Source organism: Garra rufa, chromosome 3, assembly GCF_049309525.1.
Source record: "Garra rufa chromosome 3, GarRuf1.0, whole genome shotgun sequence".
Taxonomy (NCBI): Eukaryota; Metazoa; Chordata; class Actinopteri; order Cypriniformes; family Cyprinidae; genus Garra; species Garra rufa.
The window spans coordinates 62,884,468-62,894,707 of record NC_133363.1 but is presented as its reverse complement, the minus strand read 5'-3'; the positions used below and the strand labels follow the sequence as shown (position 1 = coordinate 62,894,707).

The window sequence follows — 10,240 nt, the reverse complement described above, 5'->3', positions numbered from 1 at the left end:
TCGACTGCCTGAAGCTTTGGAGCTCAGTGATTGGTCAGCTCCTCACAAAAAGGAGCATGGGAATTGTAGTGCGAATGTTTTTTCTTTCAGGGGAAAATCGCTCCTTTTCTATCTTTTTATGCATTTGATCACTTATTTTAGATGGCGTTTTTTTAAAGCAACCTTTTTAACAAACACATATTTATTCATTGTCATCACTTAACTATTTTACCTCTTTGTACATAGAAAATGTAGTTTGATTAATTAACTTTAACATTTATCTCAAGACTCAATCAATTTTAAGGGATTATTATGCCAAGACTTCGTTGTAAGACCTGGTTACACTTACGTGTTGCGTTTTCTTCTTCTTTCTTCTTGCCTCAGCCCACTTTGATGTTTAAGTATGTGGTGTCATGATCTGGGCTGTGGGGTTTCCCTCAGCCACCTGAGAGCGCTGTTTCCCTTCCCTTGCACTGCACTTCCCTGATCGTTCACACCTGTCTTTGTCATTAGCCCTCATCATCCCACACCTGTTCTCAATCACTCAGACTATAAGAACTCTCATTTCCCACTCATCATCCTGGCTGCATTGTCTTCCGTATGGTTTGTTTCTGTTCCAGTTCTGTTTATTCCTGCTTTAGTCTAGTTCTTGACGTGTGTGCCGTGTTGGCCTTTTGTTTGTTCTGTTTATTTGTGTTTTATTTAATTAAAACTTCACTCACCTGCACTTGGACCCAGACCTCATCTCTCAGCACCGCACGAACGTGACTGAATGCAGACAGCACAGATAGGTCCAGCGGGGAAGATTTTTTTCAAGGAGGCAGCGTCCCCCCGCTTGGGGGCGGCGACCACCCACTCTGTTCCCGAGACAGGGGAGATGTCCTTTGAGGCGGCGTCGGCCGCTCGCTTCGAGTTCCTCTACGCCTGTCTGGCGCAGATGGACGCCTATAGGGTCGAGGCTGCCCAGATGCGCCCCTACTTTGCAGCGAGGGCGGAGATGCTCTTCCGCGGGAAGGCGGCGGCGTCCGCTGCCTCGATCCCCGAAGCGGCAGCGACTATCTCTGTTCCCGAAGCGGCGGCGACCGCTATCTCTGTTCCTAATGCGGCGGCGACAGCTATCTCCGTGCCTGAATTGGCAGCGACCGTTATCTCCCCTCCTGACGCGGCGGCGACCGCTATCTCCGTTCCTGACGCGGCGGCGACCGCTATCTCCGTTCCTGACGCGGCGGCGACCGCTATCTCCGTTCCTGACGCGGCGGCGACCGCTATCTCCGTTCCTGGCGCGGCGGCGACCGCTATCTCCGTTCCTGGCGCGGCGGCGACCGCTATCTCCGTTCCTGACGCGGCGGCGACCGCTATCTCCGTTTCTGACGCGACGGCGACCGCTATCTCCGTTTCTGACGCGCCGGCGACCGCTATCTCCGTGCCTGACGCAGCAGCGACCGCTATCTCCGTTCCTGACGTGGCGGCGACCGCTATCTCCGTTTCTGACGTGGCGGCAACCGCCATCTCCGTGCCTGACGCGGCAGCGACCGCTATCTCCGTTCCTGACGTGGCGGCGACCGCTATCTCCGTTCCTGACGTGGCGGCAACCGCTATCTCCGTGCCTGAAGCGGCAGCGACCGCTATCTCCGTTCCTGACGTGGCGGCGACCGCTATATCTGTCTCTGACGCAGCAGTTACCGCTCACTCTATGCCCGAGGTGACGGTGTCCGCTCTCTCTGTTCCTGATGCGGCGGCATCCGCTGACGTTCCTCTGGCGGCGAGGCCAGCTCGCGTTCCTCTGGCGGCGAGTTCAGCTCGCGTTCCTCAGGCGGCCGCGTCCGCTGACGTTCCTCTGGCGGCGAGATGCACGCACAATCAGATGCACGCACAATCAGTTTGCACACGTGGCTAATGTTGTTAGCACTGCTCTGACGATTTAAACAGTTACAGTTTAACAACTGATACATGATTTCTCACATGCGCGGTAACAATGGTACTGTTCCTGAAGAAAATGAACTTAAAGTTTTACTATTAGAAGAGACGCTGCTGCCGAACACTTTTAAAAGATGCACAGACTCAGAGAGGTAGGCTAATTCACCCACACTTAATCTCTCTCTGTGTCCCCCCATCTGTCTTTCTGTCTGTCTAATTATTATTAACTGCATAAAGCCAGGTGCACACTGTGCATTTTTTTTTATCTTTTAGGATTGTACTAAGTACGACAGTCAAGACGTGTTAAAAATGGGTGCGCACAAGATAACTAGTCCGTAGTTTTACATTATCAACCTATAAACGTTCAATGACTGCGAGCTGCATTACATGCAGGGCTGAAATTTTGGCAATCGTGAAACACATACAAACGGTGGCAATACCGGCATATTTAAGAAAAATAGTGCAAGCAGCACTACACACCCACATGAAAACAGTGTCACAACCAGTGTTCATCATAGCAAAGGCAATATATCAGATGAATTTTGTGAGCAGAGGATAGGAGCGGTGGAAATTATGTGGATAGCAGAAACCTCTAGCATTAATTCTAATCATGGCTTGTCTTGAAAAACGACAACACTCTGATGTTCGTCGCAGTTGTCACGCTGCAGGACTATGGGCCATATCTTCTGACACTGACAGAATTTAGCCAGAGGTAAAATTTGATCGCAATGACCATTAATCGGCTGACGGTAAACATGTCAAACTAACGATCAAAGACTACAGATTTTATAGGAATTTGAGGATTTTCAAAATTTGTCTCAGACAGCGCCTTGCTTTAGTCTGTTATCAACTGCTCAGTCCTCCATTACTAGATCTAAAATGACATTTTGGAATTAGCAACGGAGGCAGAACGGAGGGGTACTGCAGGTGGTGACCACAGACCACTTCTCAGTTCCTATGGTTTCTGGCTGATGTTTTGGTCACTTTTGAACGCTGGTGGTGCTTTCACTCTAGTGGTAGCATGAGACGGAGTCTACAACCCACACAAGTGGCTCAGGTAGTGCAGCTCATCCAGGATGGCACATCAATGCGAGCTGTGGCAAGAAGGTTTGCCGTGTCTGTCAACGTAGTGTCCAGAGCATGGAAGCGCTACCAGGAGACAGGCCAGTACATCAGGAGATATGGAGGAGGCCGTAGGAGGGCAACAACCCAGCAGCAGGACTGCTCCGCCTGTGTGCAAGGAGGAACAGGAGGAGCACTGCCACAGCCCTGCAAAATATATAGAATTCAACAGCCCGTTGTCAATTATTCCTTACGGGCTATTGAATGCTTGAATCTGATTGGCTGTAGAACATTCTAATGGTGTGCATTATGTTCAGGGAAACGCACGGCGAACGTAGTTCCAGGCAGCACTTGACCACATTACATGTCTATATCACTTCGCCACATGATTTCAGTTATTTTAAAGGTCCTTGCAGCCCAAAACAGCAAAATAACCAAAACCCACAAGGACACTGGCCAAACAAATAAATACAATTTAAATTTAAACAATAGGATAAAAAGAAGATTATTTCCATGTTTTTGCCACAATATTACGTTTTATTATATGTACGGAAAGCACATTCTCTATTTCTCCCACTCTCTCTCCCTTAAAGACGCACACATATACAGTTTGCACATGTTAGCATACACGCTAATGTTGTTTGCACTGTTCTGATGATTAACAACCTAAAAACTACATGACGTTTCTTACAAGCGAGGTTACAACAGTGTGGTCTTGAAGAAAATGAATGTTTCACTATTAATAGAAATGATGCTGCCAATCACTTTTGAGAGATGCACAGCCTTAAGAGAGGTAATTCACCAGCTTAATCTATCTCCCTCTCTCTTTCTGTCTGTCTGTCTGTTTGTCTGTCGGTCAGTCTAAACTTCATTATTAACTGCATTAGTTTGCTATCAACGGCTCAAGTGTCATTACTAGGTCCAGGGTTGGATGAGCTGCGTAGGAAATTACTCTTATTCACAATAGTGACAAAAAGGACAAAAACTGGACAAACGTCTTGAAATATATCATCTGATCGATGTCTCAAGGTGTGGTAACCATAGTATAAGCAGAATAATTGACTTCAGTTTGTTGAATTCTAGGAAAATAATGCACACCTGAGGTGTAACGTGCATTATTTTCAATAAGTAAGAGTTCAGCGGCCTGTCGTCAATTATTCCATACATAATACACACAGGTACTTTTACAAAGGGAAAGTGTGCTAAATTAACACAACGAGCAAATTTACCTTGCTGAACTGAAGAAAGTTTTGAATCTGAATAATGAATCCTGTAGAATTTACCCACCAAGATCTACATGCTGTTTACAGGTTCTACAGTAAACATTTGTTCATTATACACTAATAGTTTGTTACTGTGTTGTCTTGGGGAACAAAAAAAAATGTTTTTTTTTTTTAAATCTGTCAGAAACATCTCTGCTGTGTCCCAATGGCAGCTGTCATACAGTTGCTAGGCGACAGGAGCAGTGAACAGGAACAGCTGGTGATGCAAACAGGAAACTCTCCATAGACTCTCTCATTTAACAGCGCAAAATTCAAACTTTGTGGAGTCTGAGAGATGCAGTCTTTGAATTGGGATACGGTTATAATGTAACTTTCTTGTTTTTGCAATAAAGCTAACAAATTAATAAGACTGAATGAAATGAATGTGACTATAATAATAACAACAACAACAACAACACTCATTTGGTTACAGTTCGGTTTCATGTCAGAGATGTAAATGTAGTCCAGGCTGAGTGTCTAAATGTGGTGTGGAAATAAACAAATGAATGAGGATGTGTTTACATGCAAACATATTCATGTTTTATAACAAGCCAGAAACATAACAACAGGAGTATGAAACAAAAAAATAATAATTTACAAATAGATAAATAAAAATAACAATGTTTAAACCTTTGCATTCCATGCAATCACAATTAAGTATTTAGATAGAGAAAATCAAATTTCTTCTGAAACAGCAGCAGATGATGTTATTTCAGTTAGGATAATGAGTATAAATGGACCTCAGAGTCGTCTCATCTGTGTTGATCATGTCTGCTGTGGTCTCATCTTTACCACTTCAGCTTGGAAGAGGAAAACAAAGAAAGCCAACATATTATGGGGAAGAATCTCTCCTTCATTTTTACCTCCTCTCAATAGAAAATCTTTCTCACATGTATTCCTTCATCTCACACACTGGAGCCTCAAATGAAGGGCTTCTAAAGGCTTTCAGTAACCAACTGCTGTCTTCACTAATGAACCCAACCCCTTATCATTTGGCATATTAGTGGATTGTTAGTTTCAGCACCAGATAAATAAAGATGGGTTTAAAGTTTAAATTTGCATTATGCTGCCCAGCATTAAAACAACTGTTTAGCTGTGTATATTTGAATATAAATTAAACTTACCATACAGTATATGTAATTTTGTTCATATTGGTTCATATTTATATTGACTAATAATGACTTACACAGATGTCAATATGGAAATGAGGGGGAAAAGATGGATGAATATACTGAAACAAATATACTGTAGCGGAAGTAAAATATGAAAATTATTTTTAGAGAAAACACAAATTATGTGACACTAGCTGACGGATGAGAGCAGATATAATAAATAACGTTTAAAGCTGCAGACAGAAACATCAGGCTCAGGACAGAAACACACAACCTCTAAAGTAAGAGCAACTCACATGTTTATTCTTTAAGCAGAATTAGACTTTAAAATGGCAATATTATCTGAACTGCTGCATGTGAAACCTGTTACGCTGTTAAGACGCTTTTTAAAAATAGATGAAAATTAGTATATTTGAGTTTTTCGATGTCTTTCTTTTTCAGGAATGGACCAAACTCTATATTTCATGCTTCTTCTCATTGGTGAGTGTGTTTGTGGTTTTATTTATGGTTTCTATTTTCAGTAAGCTTCTTGCTTACTGTTATGAAAAGCATTAAAGCAAATGCTGTCTTTTACAGCTCTCTGCTCCGTATCTGAATGTGTTCAGCGTCAGTATCACTTTATAAATGAGGAGAAGAACTGGACTGAAGCTCAGAGATACTGCAGAGAGAAATACACAGATCTGGCCACCGTTGACAACATGAACGACATGAACGAGATAAACAACGTGATCAAGCTGAAGGAGAATGTAAATACTCAAAATTATAAGCTTGTCTGGATTGGGCTGGAGTGGAGGAGTGATTATAAATGGCACTGGTCTTCGGGTGAGCCTGCGCTCTATCGGAACTGGGCTGCTGGACAACCACATGCAAATGGACAAGAGTGTGCTATGAAGAAAAATGGACAATGGCATGATGCAAAATGTAATAATTCCCTGTTTTTCATCTGCAGTTCATCCAATAGCAGTAAGTGCAAATCCCTACAATGACAACAAACATTAATTTATAAAAAGGTGCATCATAAGTAGGTTTTCAACCCTGATCCTGGAGACCCACTGATCTGTAAATTTTATATGCAACATGCTTCATCTTGTGATTTTCAAGTGATCCTGAAGAGCTTGATTAGATGTTTCAGGTGTGTTCGATTGCAGTGAAACTCAACAGGACTGTGGCTTTCCAGGACTGACTTCTCCACTTCTGACCTATGCTGTACACAGTTTTGAAACAATGCCAATTGCTTCTACTTTTTAAGATGGTCATAAATATAGGGTAGACAACTTGAATTCAATTTTTGTAGAGACAAAAAAATAATAAAAATAATTTAAATTTAATGCATGTTGATATTTTGTTGTAACATGGGATAACTATGGGAATCTGCCATTATAGAGCATCTTTGATTGATTGATTGATTAATTTTTAAGCAAAGTTTCTAAATTATGAATTCAGAAATACCAAACTATTGTTTTGCTCAATATAAATGGCAAACCATAAATGAATACAATTTTAACATACAGTAACAGACATACAGTAGGGACTAAAAGTAATGTTTGGCCCAAGATAATTTACATTTTATTCAAATCTTATAACGGAGTTAAAGATTTTGTAAGCCTTTTGCACAGTTGTGCTTGAAAACAGTAGTTTAATTTGTGATAACGCAATAAAACATTGCAAATTGGCAAATTATTATTATTTTTATGTATTTATTTATTGCATCTCAGATTTTTTAAAATATAAACTAATTTTGATGGTTTCATCAAACATGTAGGGTCCTTAAAATATTCCCCCCAGGCATCATTTTTGGTCATTTCTCTATGACAGTTTATCTCTGCTTAATATTTATGAACAAAACTCTTGTCCTAAGAACAAAGTTCAGTTCTTGTCTTATAAGTGAAAGTTTAGTGTTTTACCCATTAAAAATAATAATAATAATAATAATAATTAGTAAATATAGTCATTTTAATTTTAAATTTAAGTAGACGTTTGAAACAAATAAAACAAATTAGACATATTAGTTCAGGGGCGGAAAGATGTTTAATTATAAAGCTGCAGTCCGTAACTATATCACATATGAGGACACTGCAGATGCTGGATTGTTTATAGCCTTTTCTCGCAGAGCTGGATCAATTACATGTATAATTTTGATGGTGGATTGTAATCCAGAAAGGATTATGTGTTTATAAAACACATGTGACAGAAATTAGATTATATTTTAGTTTTAAATTTGCATAATACCCCAATACCCCTACATGGATTTGTGATCATTAGCTACTGAGACTGTGATAACCCATCTGATAAAGCTTGATACATTCAGCTTTCAGTATCTCAACACAAACCCATCATCATATTTACTTACAGAGGAGCTTACATAGGACACAATGTTCATTACTATAAAAAAAAAAACGCACACACAAACAAACAAACAAGACTAGCAGCAGTACAAACAATAAAAATAATCAGAATAATAAATAATGTATTTGTATATATTTTGTATATATTATCCTAGAGTCCCACATTTTGAATGAACTTTAAAGACTTAACTAACATATTTAGCTGCAGTGCATCATCTTTTTCTGTTTGATGTTTCAAGCTCTTTGTGTCTGAATCCAGTATTCCAGAGAAACAAGGAAAAAAAACTAATAAATAAACCAATAAAATAAATAAATATAAATATATATATAAATATATATCTTTCACAAATATTACTTAATGTTATATCAGCAAAATCATTCTTTTAATGAAACGCATTTCTGTTTCCACTGCTGCTTTAATTCACACCCCAACTATTAAGCAGCGTAAGAATATTGAACAAACAAATTCATTAATCTGTTTTGATTGTTTTTTTTTTTTTAAAGCAAACACAGGACTCATATTTGTCAATCAGACGATGGAATGGAGAGATGCCCAGAGTTACTGCAGACAGAATCACATTGATCTGGTCAGTGTGAGGAACCAGAATGAGAATCAACAGGTTGAGAAGATTTTGAATGATAGTCACATATCTGATGTCTGGATCGGTCTGTTCAGAGACTCATGGCAGTGGTCAGATCAGAGTGACTCCTCATTCAGATACTGGTACCGTAATGAACCTAGTCATGCTGGACGTGGTGAAAACTGTGCAGGAATCAAACACGATGGTGAGGGACAATGGCATGACATCTCTTGCAGCAGCCTAAAATCTTTTGTGTGTCATGAAGGTGAGTAGGTCCTCATAGAACATACACAAAATCCATGCATCACCTCAGATCTCTTACAGTTAACGCTACATGTCTGACATGACAAATTCATCCACAGTGTTTGTTCTGCATGTTGTTTTTGATCAGTCTCTGTCTAGTTCCTGCTTGTGGTTTGTTTTGTTTCCAGATAAACCGATTCTGTTCAAAGAAAATCTGACGTGGTCTGAAGCTCTGAGATACTGCAGACAAAATCGTATGGATCTGGTCGTGGTTCGTTCAGAAAAGATTCAGGGTCGTGTGATGAACGTGGCTAAAAATGCGTCTACTGCGGAGGTGTGGTTGGGTTTACGTCACTCCTGCACTGTGGGCATCTGGTTCTGGGTGAGTGGAGAGACCGTGTGCTATCAGAACTGGGCTCCAGGGAATGGCACATCAGAGGAGGACTGTGAACATGCAGTGAGATCTGGAGCAGTTCAGTCTGGAGGAGATCAGCGCTGGATCAGCCGTCGTGAAACTGACAAACTCAACTTCATCTGCAGCAGAAATTTAGAGTGAAAGGATACATAGAGTCACAGACCTTTCATGTAAGAAAACAAACGCTTATGTGTCCACTTCTTTTTATTCCTTGTGTGTTAACTTCATTTTTATTCACTACTTGCTTTGCAAAACAATAATTTTACATTAAATATTTTCAGCGTAAATAGTCAATTGTACCTGAAGGTAGAGTTTACCACTCTTTAAACCGTTTCATAAGGCTCTGAAACCTACAAATATGTTGTTTGAATTCAGTGATTTGAAGCGTAAATCAAATTACCAAAATTGTATGATTTCGGGTTTTGTTGCTGTCACGTGAATAATGAAGGTCTGGGTCCAAGTGCAGGGGAAGATATTTTTAATGAAAATAATAACAAACAAACCAAAAGGCCAACACGGCAAACTAAACATAAACTGAAACAAACATGAAACAAGGTCTAAGGCCAGGATCAGGAACACAAAATTACATGCAATCAGGAAGTGCAGTGCAGGAACAGCGACCTCGGGAGGCTGAGGGAAGACCCACAGCCCCGATCATGACAGTTGCATCATAACTGTTTCTAAAAATGAATTGGTTCGCTAGGAGGCGATTATCGATTAATCACAAGCATCAGTCTCTGTATGACTACAAATTTATAAAATGACTTTTCCCTGATTCAAGATCAGGGAAAAATCATTTTATAAATTTGTAGTCTTTTTAAAGACAAATGATTGTTAATTATATTTAATAGTTACACTTTTAATAAAACATTTGCAATTGGTTTGTAAAAGGTATTTTTATGCATGTTTTGTTTGTTTTCTTTGTTTTTATATCATTCTGACCAGCAAGGGTCTTTCACTATGCCTTGTGTTTTTTACTAACTTTAGAATTACTAGTGAATTTTGTGATGGGTCAAAGTGCATATTTATTTGTTTTCTTATACTTTCTTATATAACTTAACAGTAAGATATGATCTTTTTACATTTCTTATTTGTGTTTTAGGGATTTTGGTATGTTGTGGTTATTCGTCTTTCTCCTATTCTTATATTGAGTTTAATGTATTAATCATGTATTTAGATTAGAATTGACTGGCTGAATGTGATTCAACATTATGTGCGTCAGCTAAATGAAATATTGTTTATTCTTTAGAAGTGAAGTTTGGGTATAATATACTGTATCTAAAATCCTTTTGTGCTAAAAAAAAAACAAAACAATACCAGCTCA

General features: G+C 39.7%; 1 protein-coding gene across 1 annotated transcript; it reads left to right on the top strand.

Moving 5' to 3' along the window:
• The first annotated feature begins 5,775 nt into the window (after positions 1-5,775).
• On the top strand, positions 5,776-9,057 carry LOC141331712 (macrophage mannose receptor 1-like). Its single transcript, XM_073836747.1, has 4 exons — positions 5,776-5,812; positions 5,909-6,280; positions 8,182-8,523; positions 8,690-9,057. Exons 1-4 carry the CDS (start codon positions 5,776-5,778, stop codon positions 9,055-9,057), a joined length of 1,119 nt encoding a protein of 372 aa, XP_073692848.1.
• Positions 9,058-10,240: the final 1,183 nt, after the last annotated feature.

Excerpts from the sequence above, each read along its gene's own strand:
- LOC141331712 (XM_073836747.1), top strand. The coding sequence starts at position 5,776 with ATGGACCAAACTCTATATTTCATGCTTCTTCTCATTG. Across the intron at positions 5,813-5,908 it reads TTTCATGCTTCTTCTCATTG|CTCTCTGCTCCGTATCTGAA; the intron begins GTGAGTGTGTTT and ends TGTCTTTTACAG. Across the intron at positions 8,524-8,689 it reads ATCTTTTGTGTGTCATGAAG|ATAAACCGATTCTGTTCAAA; the intron begins GTGAGTAGGTCC and ends TTTTGTTTCCAG.